This window comes from Diorhabda carinulata, chromosome Y (assembly GCF_026250575.1).
Source record: "Diorhabda carinulata isolate Delta chromosome Y, icDioCari1.1, whole genome shotgun sequence".
Classification (NCBI taxonomy): Eukaryota; Metazoa; Arthropoda; class Insecta; order Coleoptera; family Chrysomelidae; genus Diorhabda; species Diorhabda carinulata.
In genome coordinates, this window is record NC_079473.1 from 12,543,070 (window position 1) to 12,564,959 (window position 21,890).

The window sequence follows — 21,890 nt, forward strand, 5'->3', positions numbered from 1 at the left end:
TTTCAAGTCGAAAATGGGTAGGAATGATGATAATTTATAACAAATGAAGTAGCTATCGATATTCGATAACTCTTGAGAAAATCTTTTATTTTGCAAAATATATTATTACATATATACATTCAACTAACTTGAGCAGAAAACATTTAAAATTAAAAAAGAAACAGATTCAGTTTTCTTTTTTTAAGGGTTAATATAAATTAGAAACAATTAACGTTTGAATAAATTGTTCATAGTCGATTATAAAATAAAATGTCCAGAAAATATGTTTTTTTTTTCGAATTATTATTAAAAAAATGTAATTTTCATTTCGAAAAATTCAATTTTATTAAGTTCTGTATAAGAACAAAATAGTGTATAATAATTTTATCATTCAATTATTATCAAAGTAATTCACAGATCCGAGATTTACAACATTTTATATTTTTAAATTTCAGGTCCAGTTCGGGAAAGAAAAACGAAAATTTATAACAAATGAAGTAGCCATCGATATGAAGATTGCAAAACGGAATTTTTTACACACGCATAGAAGATACAATAATTATCACACACATACTTTCAATTTACTTAACTGAAAATACCAAACATAACAAGAAAAATTCATACGAATATTATTCTCCAGATATTTGTAATTTTTTTTTCATGCGATTTTTTTGGATGTGAAACTTTTCTATCAAATAAAGAACTCAAAAGTAACTTGATTTTCATATCTTTGTAAGCATCAGACAAAATTTTATCATTGCGTTATAACTTTACTATCACTAGAAAACGAAATCACCCAACCTAATTTAATGTATATAAAAATTTGTAGTCACATATGGTCTTGCCTGCCTCATTTATGATCAAATTCCAAAGACATACATCACACAATCATCCCCATAGCAGAGACTTCTTAGTCCACTACGTTAGAGCAACTACTTCAAGCCTGTACTTGTCGTTTCTAGAGAACTAATTTTCTGAAAAAAATTAGCTTAACCCAACAGCCTCGTGCTCGTAGTTGATAAAATCTCAACAGATTACATAGAAAGTCATTTGAATGAAAATCACATCTACAAGTTAAACTTAATTAGTTATATAACCAAGAGTATTGAAAAAATTAACAAAAAGTTCGTTAATTAATTATGATTCAAATAAAAAAATTATTAAATTGTCAATTGAAAGGATAAAGTTTAAGGAGATTTTCTAAAAACTACAAGTCCTTATTGTACCTGGGGATAACCATGCGATCACATATCACACAAACATCAAAACAAGAAAGTATAAATTCAAAAATTTGGAAATATAACACATCAAAGAACTGCAAACTCTTCATTGTACCTAGATACCTCTAAAAAAATAAATAATTCGTTTCAATTCATATTCAGATGGATTTTTCATATATTGAGCCTCTCTCAATTTTTTTCGAATCTTTCAACAAATTTATCAAAATTAATAACTTTCATAATGCCCTAATTGTTATTTCAAACATATCATCTTCTTTTCTCGTTTCCAAACGAGTGGACATTTAACTTTCAAATTTTAATTTACTCCATCAATTTTTACACAAAATTTCACCAGAATCTAATCAATTTTATCAAAGTTATTTGGATAATATTCTCAAAATAATCTTTGTATTTTAAATGGTTTCTAAAGACATTTTGGAAAATAATGTATTGTATAATTTCTTAATATTTAATCTAAATTTTAATAAAATTTTTCGAATTAAGTCAAAAATAAAGTGGCTCTGTTTAATAATAAATAGGTAATTATGTAAACGAATTTGAAACGATATCTCCGTACGTAAACAATCAAAATGTTCCTGGAATCCTGTATGTGTCCTGTCTCCTGTATGACTCCTGTTTGTAACCATCAACAAATTATCATGGAAATAATTTTCATAGCACACCCAATAAATAACAAAAAAAAAACATTTCATTTGAAATTAATCTTGAAACTGTTATAAAAATGTTATTTAGACGTGTATGACAAATTTTAGTATTTTCTTTACAATAGGAAAATTGTTTTACATTTAATTTGTAAAGAATTTATTACATAAAAAATTTATTTTTCAGACAGGTTAAGTTTTGGAAAGAAGCGTGACACAGAAAAACGATAATAGAAAATAGAATTTTACATGTATTTATATATTCCTGATGCAGCAGCATTACCATTTTAGAAACACATATATTTGTAGTTTGAAATACATATTTGTTATAAAAATTGAAGAAATATGTTTTTTTGTTATTTATTCAACAATCACCTACCTTTTGGCATACCGCTTTATTGATTCGCACACCATATATTTTTCGTTTTTGAATGTTGAAAAAGTTATTCAAAAATAAAATCAAACTATTTTTCTTCAATAATTAAAATCTGTAACTGTATTAATATCAACAAAATATTCCTAGAATTCCCAAAAACACAAAAACCAACAACATCTGATCAAAGTTCTGCTCACTCAATAAATAACAAAAAAAAACATTTCAATCAAAATTTGATGCAATAATTCGGACCAAAAATTTCAGAAAAATTTGAATAAAAAGTTTTAATAACTGATTTTAGCATTTCCTTCATACGAGGTACATCCACAAGTTCCATTTCTAAGTTGCAATGAAAACCTATATTTCGAATAGTCATAGGGGATGAAATTTTGGTATCTTACCATACCCCTAAGCAAATTTCGACACCTCGACAACTCATTTCCACCGTTTGCTCCGACGTTTTGCCGTTTAATTTTGGCGCATGCGTGGAAATTAAGAAACAGAGCAAACTCCGAGGATTACTGTCAAATAGTTTTTGTTTTTTTTTCACGATAATGCCCCATCTCACCCTCTGACGTGACATAAAACTTTCTTTGTGGATATACCTCGTATATCATATTGAAATTGTATTACATTCAATTTTTGGGAAAAATATTAATTTCTCAGCATAAATTTTGGAATAATGGATGGAGAAAAATTTATTTGATTTACAATATTGGAAAATTTCAACGTACGTTTAAATGAATTGAATTATCTAGCAGTACCAAGTAGAAACGTAAAATATATAGTTTGAGTTATTTGTTATGAAGAATGGAAAATCTTTTTTTTTTTGTTATTTATCCAACAATCACCTACTTTTTGGCAAACCGCATTATGGAACGTGCACTACATTTACATTTCGTTTCGTTAACGGGTTAAAATTTCGCGTAGAATCGCGCACCAACACCTGAAACAAAAACATGAATTCTAATATTTTTTCTAAATACCCTTGCAATTAAAAAAGTACAAAAAAATTATGCAAATGTCCCCTTTATTTATTCACGTCATACAATTAAATTAAACATTATAATTATTTATAGATTGCCCCTATATGAATAATAACTGAAAATTATGTAACTACTATATGAATAATAACTGAAAATTATGTAACTAAATATTAAAAAAAAAACTTTTATTATTTCTTAAATCTGTCAGCCACTAAAATTTTTCCCCTCGTAAGTATCAAGTCCACACTTTTTAGGTGGTACCCGGTATTATAAATTCAAAGTTATATTACCCAAGATGTTATAATTTATTCGACTTGAGTGAGTTAGTTATAAATGAAAATTATATCAATAAAATCAAATTTTCAAAATGAACTTCACAAAAAATATCCGAGTTGCAAGCAAAAAAGTAAAAAATCACCCACCTAATCAAATTTGTCGAATTCGTCTTCGTGGTTTTCAAGTTAAACAAAATATAACATGAAAATTTTTTACGGAAAATTACTTTTTCACTAAATTTGCGATTCTCAAATCAAAATCCCTACAAAATTATTCAAAATCATTCTCACTAAAACGATATTTTAAAATAAAATTCTGTTCGCTTTCGAATTCCAATTATACAAAAAATTCCTTTTTTGTTTCAAACTTGATTTTATTAGTTGTTTACAACTAAAAGTTTTAAGATTTTAAGACAGAAGAGAGTCCCACCCAAGCAGCACAGTGTCGTTACTATGACGTCAATTATAGGCCATTGGCGACCAATGGGGACGTCTAAAATGACGTGATTATGACGGGTTAATGTCACATCCTACAGACGTCAACTAATGACGTACCTAGTCCGGCTGGTGAGACGTCAAAATGACGTACTTACTTTTGACAAATGACGTATAAGTAGGATCAAAAATATAAAAAAATGCGTTCAAATTAATACCAGTTTATTACAAAATCTTAAAAAACTACATACTATTACACTTATAGAACATAAAAGTTGAAATAAGGAATTACTAATGATGCAATAATGAAAATGACAACCATTCCTGCTTGAAAGGAAAAACAATACATTTCGAAAAAACTTTGTGGCAGTGCAATAACTCGATATACTCTGATAAATTTTGGATGCGATAAACATAGAATTCTTTTGAGTCGACAGGGTATTTGTAAAATGAACGGTAATCCTGAAACCTCCTACCTAATATAAAAACTGCTCCATTATTATCCACTACTATATTTTCTATTTTGAAAACCAGTCCTTCTAAGGTAAGACAAAAACAATTTGCTTCTGAATATGATGCAATAGAAAAAATAAAATCTTTATAATGAAGCTTTTTATATTGCTTGCAAGAGAAATTTGGCGTTGGTCCTAAGAAATGGGACAATTCACATTTACAGAAGTGTTCATCATCAGGTGAAGTAGAGTCATGTTTTTCGTACACTGTCATTTCAATTTCTTTTAAGCGTCTATTAATCTGTTGTAACGGTTTATTCGGAGACTGAACTAACGATTTTAAATGGTGGAGATAATTTTCAAATGGAAATGCTGACGAATTGTCTAGTGGCCCGAAATTTTCAACGTCATCTGCCAAATGTAATAAGGAATGTACATTGTAAACTAAGAACTCTAATCCGTAGATCTTTTCACTGTGCGTTACGAATAAATGCAAAAGTTGGCGCGCAAATGGAACTCCGAATTTTTCAATATGGCGTTTAGAAATAAGTATCATAATTGAACAATGAAATAGCAAAAAATGCTCATATATTGCCAAATCGACATTCCTATACAAAGCAACTGGCCCAATATACAGTAAAAATGTTCGAAATTCCGTTGCTTTCCAATCTGCCAACTGAGACAAACTGCGCCCTTTCCGATTGAATTCTACTGGAATACATTTACTGAGAAAAACAATTTTTTCAGATACATTTTGAAATGCAGTAGAGCTCATTTTGGTTCGGCTTGCGCGTCCTGTCCAAATACGCAAAAGTTTTTTCATTACACCTAGACAAACTAGGTGCATATAGTCTAAAGAAAAGACATAGATCAAATCTATAGGAAGAGCTATTAGAGGAGATTCTCCATGATGATGAGATACATCAATTTTAGTCCGAAAAGATTCGTTGTCTCTCTTGTTAAAAGGTAAATTTTTGAAAATGACACGTCCCAGGTGTTCTCCAGAGTTGTCGCACCTTTCACAGGAACTATACCCTGAATGGGTCTTCACACATTTCAGATATGCGCGCGCAGGAGCATCGCAAACAAAGCTGTGAACTTTTACTTCATGGATATTATTATTAATTTCAATGCCCGTGGTAAGTAAGTTCGATAACTCAATTAAAAAATCTTCTAAAAACGCTGACAATAAATTTGGTTTGCCACTTCCTAAAAAAGAACCAACAACAAACGGCTCACTCTTAAAATTTTTTACAAGTGCTAAAATGGGCCAGAGATCATGTTTCTGACCATTTCTATAAATGGGCAGTCCATCTACATTAAATGAAATGTTGATAATGCTGTACTGAGAAATATTAGGCACTGACAATAACTTTAATTTTAAAGCGTTAACAAGTCCAAAATGACAATATTCGCCATTTAACAACGATTTTGTTTTCGTTTCTCTGGGCGTTTTCAGCAGCATTCGACTGTCTAACGGTAACTCATTATGGTATGGATGCAAGATATGCAAGAGATGAGTAACTACTGTACGTCGAACGTACCTTGAAGCTGCCCAGTTTGACAATTTCGAATGCAAATCGCTAGGCGGCGGTTCATTAGAAAATAAATCGTTAGGGGGCACGTTACTGGAATAGGAAGTCAAATGGTTGTATAACGTCGCATCATTGAAGAGCAAATTTTCATTAGGCGAGTTTACATTAAAATCTAAATCTCTTGAGGAACAGGTGTCATTTTCACTTTCACACATTGAATCAGCAAAAAAAATGGAATTTGATGATTCATTGGAATCATTATTAACTATTAAAGATGTATTATAACAATTCTGACTCACAGGTGCTAAATTTGCTTCTGCCACCCTTCTGTAGAGTTGTCTTTGACTAACAACACTTTTTTTCTTACGGGTTGCCATGCTGCTGCTTTTTCAATTTCTCTGGTGCATGTTTCAACCACACCTTGATGGTATCTTCTATTTCTTTCTGACTGACTAGAGGGGAGCTTTTTCTTACAGCACCTAAAAATGTTGTTTCAGATTAATAATAAGTATGCACCTACAAGTGAAAACACTTACCAATAATCACATCCTTTACGTTTAAGTTTTTAAAAGCCTTTTTCTCACCTCGTTTGCCACAAAAATTCCAATTAGTTGCAAGAGAATAAGTGAACAAAAAATTTAAAATGCGGTTTGTATGTCCAGTAAAATCTCTCCCTCCAAAAGTCGATAGATATGCCGACTGGAATCACATAATTTAAATTGTAAAATACATATTAAGTGGTACAGAACACCCACCAAAGCCAGGCAATTATTTTTTTCACTCAGGTATGTTTCCAATTTGGTAATATCCTCTTGAGAATTCAAAGGAAACTGTACGCCTATATCATCTGGTAAATCTGTATTACTGGCGTGATTGCCACTGCGATCTTGTTTTCGGATCCACTGCAAAATTTGATTGTTCTGTTCTCTAATGGTCTTCAATAAAGTGATTACATCATCTTGAGTGTTTGCTGGCATGGACAAAATATACCTTAGTACCAAAACAGTTTTTACATTATTTTTTGGTTTTTACCTCCATTACTTTCCACTACAGCTCTGATGTTGCTCTGTACATCAGTTGCTTTACTAGTTGACGGATTATATGGTGACGAGTTCGAAACAGCAGCCTGGCAAAATGACTGATTTGACGCAGAACCTGTAAAATAGAGAATTAACAAATTCTCCTAGGAAATAATGGACATAAATAATAACTCACAGTTTAAAGTATACATTTTAAACAATTCATGCAAATGGACAATTATATTTTTTACCTCTAATAATTTGTCCTGAAGATTTAGTCAATTGAGTATCTTTTGCTGAATGTTGAGGTGGCAAATAATAAAGTTGATTTGTAGAATCACTATCCTCAAACGACCTTTGCGATTGTCCAGCTGAAGCTAATGGAAAAGTTTGAATTGGGCCAGAATAATCTAAAACAGTAGACAGTTAAAAATTTATATGTGCCAGATATCTTTAAGTATAAATCTCATTACCAGATAATATGTTTGTAATAGACTTCCGTATTATTGGTTTTGGTCTAGGTAGGGGTTTCTTGTTTTTTGGAAAATCATCTTCTGATGATGACAGCACTTCTTCCTGCTCATCATCAGTGGAAAATTTCTTTGGACGTATTTTCCTTCGATGTGAAAGCCAAACAACTTTTTGCTGCCGTCCGCCATTACGCGCACACGCGTTCACACCAGCAGTCCAGCACGCATGCGCCTGCACGTCTCGTATCGTATCGTGGCATTTCGATTAAAAACGCGCCAAAATTAAATCTTGGTCGACAGCCTCGACAGGAATCGATGCTAAAAATAATTGTTTCCTACTAATAAAATAGTTAAATAATTGTTAATTACAACATTCTCACTTCATCTTTAAATTCAAATTGCATTTCCACTTAAAACGTCAGTTTAGTATTTTCATTGCTAATTAATGAATTTATATTTATATCCAAATTTTAGGTAAACAACAATTTAAAATGTACAATTTTTTATAAAGCACGTATAGGGCTTAGTTTTTGTAATAAACTTTCGTTCTAATTTTTTTTATAGTTGATTAAAAAGCACTTAAAACGACCGAAAACAAACGTACGAAAGACGTCTCTAGACGACGTCAAAATGACATCTGAAATGTCACGTCATATGGACGTCGCTTATTGGTCTACGACGTCGCCGACTAATAATGTCCAATAATTGACGTCATTATAACGACACTGTGCTGCTTGGGTTATGGGTGAAGGTGTCGTCTCATGGCAGCAGCGGATGATTTTTTGATTGTACTTTAATATATATGCTACAATATACTTATAAGGAGATTATCCTTGTACCCAGGTCTTTTATTTTCCTCTACATTACGTAAAAATGCGTCCATTTCCTTGAAACATTTTACATTGGGAATATAAATATCTTCCGATCCTGCTCCCGACTTCATCAAATCCCTTATTTTCTTTTTTTCTTGAGACTGAGTTGACCTCAACGCACGTATCTTGTTTTTCATTTCAGGCACTCCGAATCCCTTTATGCCCATGATCTCCTCAATTTCTTTATACGCCGAATCCCGAGCTTGTTAATTTTTATAAATTGCAGCCCTTGTGCCTCATAGGCATCGCCTTTCGCAATATTCTTCTACAAACTTTAATGTTGTCGCTTCACTCTAACGAGACATTTTAACACGCTACCAAATCAAATAAAAATAATCCCCTCACTCTGTACTAATAAACTAGACTGAAGCAACCTGTCTACACTCGTTTAGTCGGCGTTTTAGTTGTCGGAAAGCAGTGGTGGGAGAAACTACTTACTCAAGTAAATAGAAATTGTTTCTATTCAATTGACTAAACAGTTTACTAAATTAGGTATTTGCGCAAGTACTATTTCAAGTTGTTTTCACCATACAAGTAACTAAATTTAGCTACTTGATTTGGTAACTTGCTTTAGGTACTTGACACGTTTAAAATCGGCTATATTTTTAAGTTTTATGCATTTTTAGTTATTTAGTTTTGATACTGTCAAAAGATAAAAAAGAAGAAGAGGGGACCTTGATAAAAACATAGTAGCTAGTAAACCTGATAATGAAAGTATTAATAAATAAAACTACTAGTAAATAAATATATTTTTAATAAAAGAAGCAATTGAACAATAAACAACGATACATGGTGTCAGAAGCTTAGTCGAAAATCGCCGACAGCTTAAAAAGAATAAAAAATAAAAGTTAGACAGAAGCCATTTTCCCTCCAATAAATATAATAAAAAACGAGAAGTTAAAAATAAGAAAATCGTACGGATGTATCAAAAGTGTAGTGAAAAATGGAATACTTCAAGTCCCCGGAAGCGTTTAACGTACAGGAGCCACATGGATGGTCCAAATGGAAGCAAATATTTGAAATATTTTTGTTAGCTTCAGGAAAAAGCACTACTTGTATATCTATAATACATTTGAAACAACCAAAACTTCAAAACTAGATGATGTGTTATTTTGTTTTGATGATCATTTCTTACCCAAAGAAATGTAAGTATGAAAACAATTAAATTTAACAGCATACAGCAAAAAGAAGGTCAAAATATATACTCAAGCAGCAAACTGTTTGTTTGTGTTTGTATGTGAAAAAGGTCAGTGTAAAAGCAGCTATGCAGAGAGGCTGATAAAAGACAGAATAGCACTGGGTGTTCTGGATAAATAGGTTCAAAGACATTTATTAAGAGAACCATCAATGTCATTAGACAAGATGCTTCAATATTGTTTTTACACAAATGTGAAAGATGTGTTTTCAGTCATCAACCTAGACAATGCCCCTCTTATAATAAAACTTGTGTAATTTGTCAAGGTAAAGTCCATTTTGCTAAGGTTTGTTTTTTCAAGGACAAACAGCACCAAATCAAGTGGTAAGAACGAGGTAATTATTCTAATTCCAAATAGCCAGAAAACAGGAGGCAGGAAGAATATCGGTCAAATGAACAAGATGAAGCTGAGGCTAAGAAACTAACATCAGAAGTACAGGTTTTGGGCAATGTAAACTCAGAATTCAGATATTATAAGTAGGGACAATGGAGGTATTGAGAATTCTATTTTTATTAATGAGCATAAGCCAAATATTAAAAACAATAGCTGGTATGAACCTATTACTGTTAACAATATGGACAATTGACATTATGTTTAAGCTTGAAACAGGAGCTGAATCTAGCGTTGTACCTTTGAAATATTTTAATGATCTAAATGTTGATAAATCTAAAATTATTTCAACATCCATGACAATAATTTCCTATTGAAATTTTAAATCGAAACCTCTAGGTCACATAATACTTGAGTGTTTTTATAAAAGTCAATTTAAAAATGTTGAATTTTTTATAGTTGATTTAGAGTCAGGGCCTTCACTGGAGTTAGGTGATTGTTTACATTTTAACATGATATCTAGAGTAAGTATAGTAGAAGATGAAATACCAGTTATACAAACACAAAGGAAGGTACCATTGGCCTTTAATGAAAAACTCAAATCAACGTTAGATGATCTTGAACAAAAAAGTATAATTTCTAAAGTTGAGTATCCAACTGATTGGGTTAATTCATTGATGATTATTAAGAATTCTAATGGATTACTTTGTTTGTGTTTAGATCCAAAACCATTGAACAAATATATTTGTCGAGAGCATTATATTATTCCTAGGTGTGACGAAATTTTAGCTAAGCTGGAAGGAAAAGCAATTTAATCTGTAATTTAACTTTGATAAGCTGCAATATAAAATGGCATTGTTAATTTGTTAGATCAAATCATAACAAAAAATGGAACACAACCTTCTAAAAAAAATGTACAAGCTGTTTCGGCTATTGAAAAACTTTTAGACACAAGATATTTACCTAGTCCTACAGAACTAGAATTCACTATTCATGCACTCTCTTTAACTGTACCGATGTCTGCAGAAAAGGAAATTGTTTTTCAAAATTCTGTTAATAATGATTGTTGAATAACTCATAGCCCAACACTGATAAAAAGTTGACTTCTGAATTGAAATATTCCTTTAACTTGAGACATAACAAATATTTTTCTGACAATTTGCTATTTTACAACATAGAAATTGTTGTTCCTTCTGAAACTTATAAGTATTAGGTTTAAATTAATACATTTGACCAACTTTGGAATGTAAAAATGTAAATTACAATCACGTAAAATTGTGATATGGCTCAAAATGTCTAAAGATATTGAGAACTATGTAAGAAATTGTGAAACTTGTCAATTCAATAGGCCAGCTAACCCGAAAGAGACTCTTGTACCACATAAAACACCAGAAAGGGGGCGTCCATAAATTACGTGAGACATTTTTTAGGATTTTTCGACTCCCCACCCTCCTGATGAGATTTCGTAAGATTTTTCTTTACTACCTCTCCCCCCTCCCCCATTCTCACGTGAGATTTTTTATAATGTGTTTTTGGCTGTAAAATTCATTGGATTTGAAAAAAATACAAAAAAAAAAATTTGCTCTATCACTTTTATTAAAGACTAGTATACAATTGTGATTTGAGAATATTGCCTTAGTTTAAAATCACTGTGATGAAATTAAATAATAAATACTTCAACGTAAATTAATAAGAGATTATTCTAATTCAGTCCATGGAGACTCGTGTACTCTCAAGAGTGTCTACTAGAACCAACGTATTCAAATAATTTTCAATGAAATCATCTGCTCCTTCAACTTCGTTCTGATTGAGCCACTCCAAACCGTTGTCGCTTGCACACAGTCGCTTGTCTTGAAACAATACGCGATGGTCGCAATTTAAGTGTTTGCACATCTCGTGCATGATGATGGATGCGAAATAGATACCACATGTATTGCAGCATCTCTTTTCTATATCGTGACGTAAACTTGGACAATAGAGGTCATCATAAGGCATGCTTGTGAAGGTGTGTAATGGTTGAATAGGTAGGCAGTGGCGAATGAAGAATGTTGCAAATGTTTTTCCATCATGCTGTTCAGGATCCGGAATCGCCGGATCTCCATTAACTTGAATGGGATATGGAGGTAATAAAAAAAGATCATGTAAAGAACTCCGACGCGGATTGCAGATTGTTTTACCGTGGAGTCAAGATGTGTCTCAAAAGAGTCATGGGGAAGAACAACACCTGATAGTTCTCGGCTAAGTGGAGCCATGCGTCTCTCTACTCTATTGAAAGCACTTCTGCCGGGGCATTAGTCCCAATGAATATTGTGTCAAATTCATATTTTTTAAAATGCTGTATAGAATGTACAATTACTTTCCGATATCGCGGGTTCTCATCGGGACCGCCATCGTTCGAAATAATAAGGACAGGCTTCGTTTTTCATTAATTTACCAAAAGGCTGAAGAGTTAAAAGAGTGTCCAAGTCTTCAGCGTGACTAGTTGCAGTCGAAGACGAGTGCTTACCACTTCGGATTGCTATATATGTTGGTCCACTATATGAGACGGCTTCTGGCCGCCCCATCTCATTCGGTTTTACCTCACACAAAGCATAGACACTCGGGATCAATTTATGTCTTGCAGTAATTATAAAGTCGCGATCTGGTAACGACACTTTATACTCAACGTGCATTAGCAAAGGCGCCTGTTTGTTTGCTGTTGTCAATCCTATGGGGACCCATACTTTGTCATCTTGGGATAAAAAAGACATAGAATCAGGGCCAAGTATTGAGGCTACAGTTTCTAGTGACCTTATGGAAGCTACAGAAAAGTATTGGTCTTGGTGCGCTTTATGATGGTCTGCTTCAGGACGACTCAACTTCACCGTTACAGTCACTACGTGGTGCTTAGCCTACCGCGTATCTGCCCGTCTAGGCAACAGTCGAATGTAAGCGGCGCTTCGAGAAATATTAAATCCCAGCTCGATAAGTTTTTCAGTGAGCAGCTCTAAAAGACTATGGACACTAGGAACAATTTCACAGCGACTCCGTTTCAGACTGCTCTTCCTCCAAGCGCGGACGTCTAGAGCTTGCTCGAGGTATCAACGATTTTGCTGCTCCAGGATTTTTAGAACACAATTCGATAATTTTTATTTTTTCTATGCTTCATCGAGTATACTCTTTGGTTCTCCTTAGGTTTGAGCTGTTTTTCAAAATTATCAATTTCTTGCCGCAACTTCTCATCTCAGATCGTCGCTGAATTTTCCGTTTTGTAGCACCTGTAGGGGAAAGAAAAAATAAAGAAAATGTCGCACATACAAAAAAAAGGTAAACACTAACCTGCCAGTTGAGGTTCATTATCGTAATCTTGATCCATGAGCCGCTGATTACAGTGAGAAATCTCATTTTGAGTCACTGATTCCTCATTTTGAATAATCTTGATGTTAATTTCAGTTTAACTCGCGCATTCTAAGTTTGACATACCTTGAGCGCTTGTATCAACTTGTGTTGAAACATTATTAGAGCTCCGAGTGTTTCCCTTGAATAAATATATCATTATAAAGACTCAAGATTCACGAATTAGAGACGTTTAGAACAAAATTATGCATTTTTTAACTTTCCGCTAAGATCTATATTTTTTTCTCCTCAGCACAATCTCGAAATATATTGTACATAAAATTAAATTTCTCCTATTTCTTATTTCTTAGACCTTTTGATATATCAATGCATTTAAATTTTCTGATTTTAGGTCTTTAAAATAGCTAAAGAACATAAAATCAAGAACATTTAGATGAATTAAAATTAAATTTATAGCATAAATAAATAAATAGAGGTATCTAACCTACCTTAGAGAGAGAGACCTTTTTTTCCGCTGCTGATCAATCTCATGCTGAATATGTTTCACCAAATCTTCTTTCTTTGGATACTTTTGTTTTGCTGTGTTCCATAACTTTACCACTTCTTCTTGACAGCATTTCTTTGTCTTGTAGATGTGTCTTTTAACGTAAGCATTATAATATTCTTGAAAACTCATGTTTAATCATTAAAATAGTATCAAAAAAGTTGTTAAATAAAATATTTGCGGGCATCAACAAAGCAGGTTATAGCACTTGTACTTGCGTCGTTGTTACTCGGCTCTTTACGCTGCGACATTCATCGAGTCGAGCGTATCGATACGGCTGGTCGAAAGCACATAAACAATCTGGGAGCTATTGTGCTACTTTGCGGAGTTCGGGGTAGTACGACAAACACCATTGTGTAAAATTTCGCATATATTTTTATTCTAGAAAAATTTCTTACTTCAATTTAACTTTACTTTCACACAATTCTACATGGTTTTCTATTGAAAAAAAAAATACGTGATATTTGTTGAAACCTCCCTCTCCCCAAGTGAGATCTGGAAAGATTTAACTTGACCCCCTCCCCCTTTGAACACCTCACGGAACTTATGGACGCCACCAAAGACCGTGGCAAATATTATTTTCTGACTTTTTTGATTACCAGTCCAAAAGCTATTTGTTAATTGTTGACAGCTACTCTCATTGGTTGAAAGTTTTTCCTATCCAAAATAAAAAAGCTTTTTCTATGATCAAGCATTGTAAGGATTTGTTTTCTAAATTTGGTGTTCCTGATATCTTCTATGCTGATAATGTTCCCTATAACAGTATAGAATTTAGAAATTTTACTAAATCATAGAATTTTGATTTGGAATTTTCTGTCCTTTTTTATCACCAGTCAAATAGTTTTGCAGAGATATATGAATGAATATCTCTAAAAACATGATTAAAAAATGTATAATGTTTTCGATGCATCGATTTATATCGAATATCCCTAGTCCTGTCAAGAGATAGAAAAAAGAAGAAGATAGCAAAGTGATAAAAAACATGGTAGCTTGAAAACCTGATAATGAAAGTGCTAATAAATAAAACTACTAGTTAATAAATATGTTTTTAATAAATCATATAAAAAAAGAAATTGAACAATAAACAACGAAACAACATGAAACAGTTGATTGACTTGTATGCAAAATACAGGAATGAAGTTGGTACTTTCAAAGTAAAAATGGTTAAAATTATGAAGCTGAAGAAAGCCACAGAGTTTAAAAATATTAGCATCCAAATAACACCAACATTATGAATTAGTGAAAGGTAGTAGAAAGAAGCTTCAGTACATATGCGGATAACCAGAATGAAACAGGTAAATCTTCCTATATTTAGTATCCTCATGATGTGAGTAAAATGAAGATATGTTAGTTAGTGTTTGCTAATAAAATTGAGAATTAAATGAAAAATAGGCTATCAAAGAGAAAATTAAAATAATTTATAAATAAACAATTATAATTGGATATTTATTGTTCAATAGTGACAAAAAAATTGTTATTGATTGTGATAGGGATTCTAACTAGAAGGTGTATTGTAAATCAGTTTCTTTTGTTTAACAAATTAATTCCAAACATTCATTTATTGTGAACCTTCAAATAACTCCTAATAAATAAAATGAAAAATTGAGGAATAAAAACATTTTTTTCTGGAGTTGTATTAGATTAGCCCATATTGTATTATCAATTTAAATCTGTTTATATAACTGATGGAAAATAATCTACATCCAATTGATATATGAAATGAAAAAGGTTCTATTAGCAGCTGTTTTCAGTATGGCTGGGGATTTGAATACTTTTGCTGGTTTTTACTCTTGTTCTAATGTCTGTTAAGGCAATCAGGGAAGTGAGTGGCATAGTGTATGTAACCAAACTAGCACATTTTTTAATTGCAACAGTTGTGATCATTAAAACACCATGAATACCTTTTCATATTATTATATTTTAATAATGTAATCAAATCTTTTTCTGCTAGCTTATAATACCTCAATATTGCTTCTAGAAAACATGCTTACATTTTATGAAATAATGTAAGTAGGTACTCGAATTGCAAAAATAATGAACATATTAATTAAGTGAATCATTGCCTTTAAACGGTTAATGTAACAGTGTTATAAATGTTATCTCTTCTTCTTGTGAAAATTGATAGTTTGATGAATTTAAACAGAAGTAAACTTTATAGTTCAATATAATTACCAACTTATTTTCAACTAATTTTATATTATATTTAATCTCCAACAAAATGAATAAATGGGTGAAATATAAAAAAACACAAAAGAGAAGGGCAATATAAAGGTGGCTGTTTATTTATTCAGTATAGTGAAGACATATGAGGTTATTATAATGTATTGTTGTATTCACAATTCACAATAGTTACGTTGTACTCTATAATATTATTCTTTAGCTTGGTTAATAAATTATAACATACATATATCACTTACATTGACAGTAAGGTGATTGATAGTAATGGTATATAGATCTCATTAAGCTGATGTTCTCTTTTCTGTTTTTGTTGATTTAAAATTACATTTGAAATTTTTCTGAGTATTGAATATTTCTTGTAGAAAATTGTGGAATGATTTAATGAATATGAGAGATTTTGGAATTCCTTAATAGATGTGGTATTAGCTTAATTTATTAATTGTATTTATTTAGGCTTTCCTTATTACATGTTGTTGTAGCTGATGTTTATTGTGTGAATCTATTAGGTGACGTAATATTTACAAACGTGTGTGATTGGATTTTGAAATGGGATTTTATCCGTTATTGACTAATATTCTCTCAGTATTATCATAGAGTGGTTCTGATAGTCAATTTGAAAATATTAGTTGTACACTTTTTCATTGAAAAAAGCAGTGTCGAAAAAATGAAGTAGAATTTTTTAAAAAAGTGTATTATTCCAAAAGGAAACAGCAGAATTTAAAAAAAAGTGTATTATTCCAAAAGGAAACAGCAGAAACAAGTGATGCGTACTATTTATAGTAATAATTAAGTTCGGTGGGTGTACAAGAAGAGAAGTTGCCAATTCGTGAAACTTATGAGAATGGGGACTTGGTTGGAATGCAGTTCATTATTATGAAACCCTAGCATTATTGATACATGCATGGCCACAAGAGAAATAGGGAACGAAAGAATTAGGGTCGAGTAATGATGAGGTAACCAACTGGAAAAATTATTTTAGGGAATTGTTGCAAGAACCCAAAAAAACCCATATAAATTTATGAGTCCTGTTTATTCACAAACGATATACAATCGAGGACGCATCACTAGGTGTTTGTGGGAATTTGTCAAGAAGATGGGAAATGTTTTTGTTTGCCGTGCCTTTCAGGAGAAAAAAAGTGTGGCTTTATATTATTGGCCAGTACTTAGAATCCGGAACTACTTTTATGTCTGATGTGTGGAATTCCAATACCAAAACTACAAAAGTAGAAGATGAATTTTATACACTTCACTGTTAATCAGTTCACTGTTAATACGGAAACTGGAGCACATACATAAAGAGCAAAGAGAAGGTACAAGTACTAATTAGTAACATATCGGAATATGCTAGATTCGTATTTTTGTGAATTTTTGTGGGGGAAAAGCTGATTTTTTTCTATAATTTAACACTATATTTTGGATTTATTTAAATCACACGAGCCTCATTCTTGTAGGCCAGAAATATTGATACATTATTACATTCCATATGAATTATTAAAACTGTCATGTAACAAATATCGAGGAGTAATACAAAATTTTGAATGTGAAAAAAATATAATAGAAAAAGTGATCTTTTCCAAAAAAACATCAGTGTGAAAATGTTTTTCTGTTGAATTATTAAATGTAATGTATAATTTTTTTATTTTGGGGGAAGAAAGAGAACAGAAAAAGGCCTCTAACTTCAACTGTATGCTGACAGGAGTGGAAATTAAATTATTACTAAAGAAAAAATTTTTCTTGCTTTATCACAATACCCAGTAATAAGCTAACTATACATTTTGTGTCGCTCAACTGAAGAAGTGTTTTCTTGTTTTTAGGTTGAAGTAGTAACTTGAAACTGATTTGCCGACTAAGATGTTAAAATGCAAATAGTAGAAAACAAGATTAATCGCATTGAGTATTTGCTCTTTGGATGGATCGATATGACTTGATAATCTTACTAATCTCCTTTTATTCAATATGTAGTAAGAAAGCTGCAAATAATTATTTGTATAGCTTCAGTACAAATGGTGAGTGTAATACATTCTATTATTTTCACCAAGTATTCTTCGATTTTTTGGGGAGTATTTTTATGAAAATGTGGAATGTCCAGAAACTTTTCTGTCAACTGCTAATAACAGATATTAGATGTTATTTTACCTTTACTTCAATTCAAAACTCCATTTTAAGCAACTAAAGTTCTCATCTAAGATGAAATTGTCGAGTCGGTTTTTTAAGTATGGCACAAAAAACAAATTAGTTGAATTTTACCATAAATTTGTAAACTAGAAAATATTTTCAAAAATTGGTTCTGTTATTATATTCAAATTCATGTTATGACCCATTTTTGGGAAACATCAATTCAAGTTTTTGACCATTCTAATACATATTTTACAAAATATATAGGTCATGAAAATCACATAAATGTAATAAACTTCTTTATACAAGAATGTATTGAGCATTAACCCTTCTATGTAATTATTATAATAAATATTAGCTGACCTGACAAACATTATTTCTTTGGAATATTTTCTTAGGCATTATTTTGGTGTGAGCGACCCTTATTATATAGAGATATGAAAAATAGATGTTGGCCGATTCTTGGACTTACACTATATTCACATAAAAAATCACGAAAATCGGTCCAGTTAATTCGGAGGAGTTGGCAACAAATACCACGACACGAGAATTTTATGTATTAGATTATACAATCTTTATGAATATACCTTTATTGGATTCGATGTCATACTTTTAGATACATGGGTGAATATATATTGAGAAGGTATTTTCAGTGATCCCAGAGGTGATATGTTCAAATCAGTATTAAATATCTATCAACTGAGCTTTGTATGGTATATCTAATGTTGTGGGCTGAAAGAAAAATCATAGCAATTATTACGAAACTCTTAAAATCGAAAGAAAATGATACTTTTTCATAGAAAATAAAGTAACAGACCTATCAGTCTTATATAAAACTAATACTCATTCTTATTATAATCTTGATAAAAACAAAATTAGAATGTATGGAAAGTTCTTACATTGGCTTACCTGCGGTCATTTAAACTGTTCTTATAATAATCTTAGAATTGCCGATGAATGGCGCTATCTAAAAGTGAAGCTAATATTACTAACAATGAAAACGTATCATTAAATAAACTAGGTAATAAATCTAACAATTAACAACACTACTGGTTCAAAACGAATCCCCGTTGGATGCGGGAAATCCAACATCAGGGTCGTTGGTCTGTAAATGAGTGGCGTGGGTTTCTAGGCGGACAAATAATTGGGCCAGTTTTTTTAATGAGATAGTTAATTAAGAAAAATATTTATACTTGTGAAAAAAACGAATTTGTCTTTTCGTTTAGAAAATATGCCCTTACTTAGTCATTTGTAGTGACATGTTCTTACAATCTGATGATTGCCCGGCATATTATTCCATATAAGTCAAATAAAAGATCTTTTTTACACCGGGAACCTAATCAAAACCGAGCATTTGTGATCATCTTGTCTCTTGTAAAGATGTGAGTTTTTATTTTCATGTTATGTTTGATTTCTATTTGAAAAGTTTGAGAGGTGAGTGTGAAGAAATTTGAAGTTTCTCCCAAAAACAAGCTTGTAGCATGGTTGAATGATAATTGTTTGTATTTTTAGAATCAATGTATAAATCAGAATGTTTAGTATTATCCTTCAAATTCTGCTTTTTTTTATGCCGTCTCGTTTGATTTTAGATAACTTTGTCTGAACACCTCATGCTTAAAGATCCATAATTTTTGATTTTTTATTAATAAAATGATGTATAAACTCAGATTCATAGATAGAACGGAGATACTCAGGCTTTCGGAAATTTTATAATATGTTCTTTTATTTCACGAGGCAGGTCTCTCAATATATTTTGAAATAAACAACTTTTCCATATTACTTAATCCTGTGGTGTTATCGGTATTACTTTTACATTTTTCTGATGTACCAATATTAAATAATTTAAGTCTGTGTTAAACGATATCGATAGTGCATCTGCAAGAAAAAGTTTTATTACCCAATTTTCAATTCAATAAAAATATCATGATATCGTACTGTTCCAAATTTAACCTAATATTTGAAGTTTTAGATGGGTTTATTCTTATGATTCTTAGAAAAATTGTTACAGTCTTTTCATTACTTTCAAAAATCACAGTTCCACTAAAAATATATTTATGAAAGTGCTCACACCTTTGTGAAATAGGAAGTAGCTTCGTCTGCATTTGACATAAAAATAGTTCCTTTGGAAATATTTGACTTCAAATATGCATCAAATAAAAAAAATTAAATGTTCTTACTAATAATACAAATTAACTCGTTTTATTATCGTAACAATGATGGCGTATTAACTATTATCTAATTTATCACTTAATTTTCAATAATGGGTAATTTCTATAATAATATTTCTCATATGATTAGACATTAGCTGAATCAAGTTCGATATGGTTTCTTTTGTGATGTTGAGCCAATTTTCTTTTAGTGCGCTCTGAGGTCGAGAGTTGGTTTCCTTCGATTAATTTCCTTCCAGACTCCAAAATACAAGAACAATGAAAAGGAATTGACCGGCTGACTTAAGAAATGGTTAAAATGGACTGGAGAAGTCATTAAAACGATAGATAGGAGCAAAAAATGGATTCCCTATGTAAAAATCAAGTTCATTTCCTCCAAGGAAACCAAAAAAGAATTGACCGGTTGGCTTAAGAAATGGTTAAAATGGATTAGAAAAGTCCTTATCACGATAGATGAGAGCAAAAAATGGATTCATTATGTAAATTTGTACCGTTTGAAGGTGTTTTGGAGGTTAGTATATTTCCTGTGATCTCATATTTTTATTCTTAGTTCTTTCATTAGCTCTATTCACCATAGTTTTTTCTCAGTTTTCAATGGTGTAGTGTACATGTCTTCATTCTTATAATATATACATATCAATTCAGCTGTATCTTGTCTAAATTTTTATTGATTTTTGTTTTAATTATTTTTCAATTTCTATATTCTTTGTTTTATCCTGATTAATTTTCTTTCGAATGTTTAATTATCATTGGGTTAAGATATGTTTTCTCTTTATTGTCATATATTCTGCTGTGTAGGTTATAGTTGGTACTGTTGTAAATTTATTTGTTCTTTCAGCTGGTTTTCTGTCTTTTGTTGGTACCATACTAAGGTATCCTTATGTCGTTATTCTCCGTGAAGTTTTAGCTTCAGATTTGGTTTCTTTTGATTTACATTTATTATTTCAACTTTAGTTTTGTCATTTTTCTTATTTCTAAGGATCAGACATCCATTAATTTTTGGATTCTATTTTTAAAATTTACTATAACATTATATCGTCTGCAAATATCAGCATTTTTATAGGTTATGTTTTTATATTCAATTGTATTCAGATCTTCACATTTTTTTAATATATTTGAATCTATCTCTCCTAGGAGTGACCATCCCAAATGATCTTGCGGGCCAAGAAAATAGAAAAAAAAGCCAATCTGTATACAAATAATACAATAAGTTATTGTGTTGATATTTCGGCGAGCCACACATAAAATTATATTAGTATTAGGGGCGTTCTACTTTTCTACCGACAATCTGAGTGATAAATTTTTTGATTTTTTAAAAAAATAAAAGTGTATTTCTTTTATAATATGTATTTTTACATCATTGTCCAGTTATCAAAGATTTCATAAATGTATAATGCATCGAAGTTTTATTTTATATCTTTTATTTATTTTAAGTTTTATCGGAATAGTAAGAAAAAATAAACACCTCAGTCACAAAAAAAAATATATTTATTAGTTATATGTAAAATAAAATTTTCAGTTTTTCTTTAACTTTGCTTAACTAGAATACAAGCATTTATTATTATGTAACTCGATTTATAAGAATTTTTATTACAAATATATAAAAAATAACATTTAATACCACTCTCACATTTTTGCTCGTTAAGATAATAAACTTTGAAATATTTTGCAAATAATTGAAATAAACATAGTCGAAATTCTGTTAATACCTCGTGTACTCGACTTTGTTTTTACTGGTTACT

General features: G+C 31.1%; 1 protein-coding gene and 1 long non-coding RNA gene across 4 annotated transcripts; one reads left to right on the forward strand and one right to left on the reverse strand.

Moving 5' to 3' along the window:
• Nucleotides 1-6,260: 6,260 nt before the first annotated feature.
• Nucleotides 6,261-8,448, reverse strand: LOC130902975 (uncharacterized). The gene is made up of 5 exons (XM_057815262.1): nucleotides 8,311-8,448; nucleotides 7,413-7,641; nucleotides 7,191-7,349; nucleotides 6,953-7,075; nucleotides 6,261-6,890 (listed from the first exon to the last, which is right to left on the reverse strand). Exons 1-5 carry the CDS (start codon nucleotides 8,446-8,448, stop codon nucleotides 6,559-6,561), a joined length of 981 nt encoding a protein of 326 aa, XP_057671245.1. The 3' UTR covers nucleotides 6,261-6,558.
• A 113-nt stretch (nucleotides 8,449-8,561) lies between these two features.
• Nucleotides 8,562-21,631, forward strand: LOC130903030 (uncharacterized). 3 transcript variants are annotated; one of them, XR_009060519.1, is made up of 5 exons: nucleotides 8,562-9,426; nucleotides 9,778-14,982; nucleotides 17,680-17,871; nucleotides 20,340-20,659; nucleotides 21,283-21,631. It is a non-coding gene; the product is annotated as an uncharacterized LOC130903030 (long non-coding RNA). The 3 variants fall into 3 exon arrangements; XR_009060521.1 differs by having other exon boundaries at nucleotides 8,562-8,773; nucleotides 8,908-9,426; nucleotides 20,340-21,631; XR_009060520.1 differs by having other exon boundaries at nucleotides 20,340-21,631.
• Nucleotides 21,632-21,890: the final 259 nt, after the last annotated feature.

What these genes read in the sequence shown, in the direction of transcription:
- LOC130902975 (XM_057815262.1), bottom strand. Translation starts at nt 8,448, where the DNA reads ATGGGCATAAAGGGATTCGGAGTGCCTGAAATGAAAAACAAGATACGT. An exon ending in TATTACAAACATATTATCTG is followed by an intron (nt 7,350 to 7,412) that starts GTAATGAGATTT and finishes CTACTGTTTTAG; the next exon opens with ATTATTCTGGCCCAATTCAA. An exon ending in TTCAGGACAAATTATTAGAG is followed by an intron (nt 7,076 to 7,190) that starts GTAAAAAATATA and finishes TCTATTTTACAG; the next exon opens with GTTCTGCGTCAAATCAGTCA.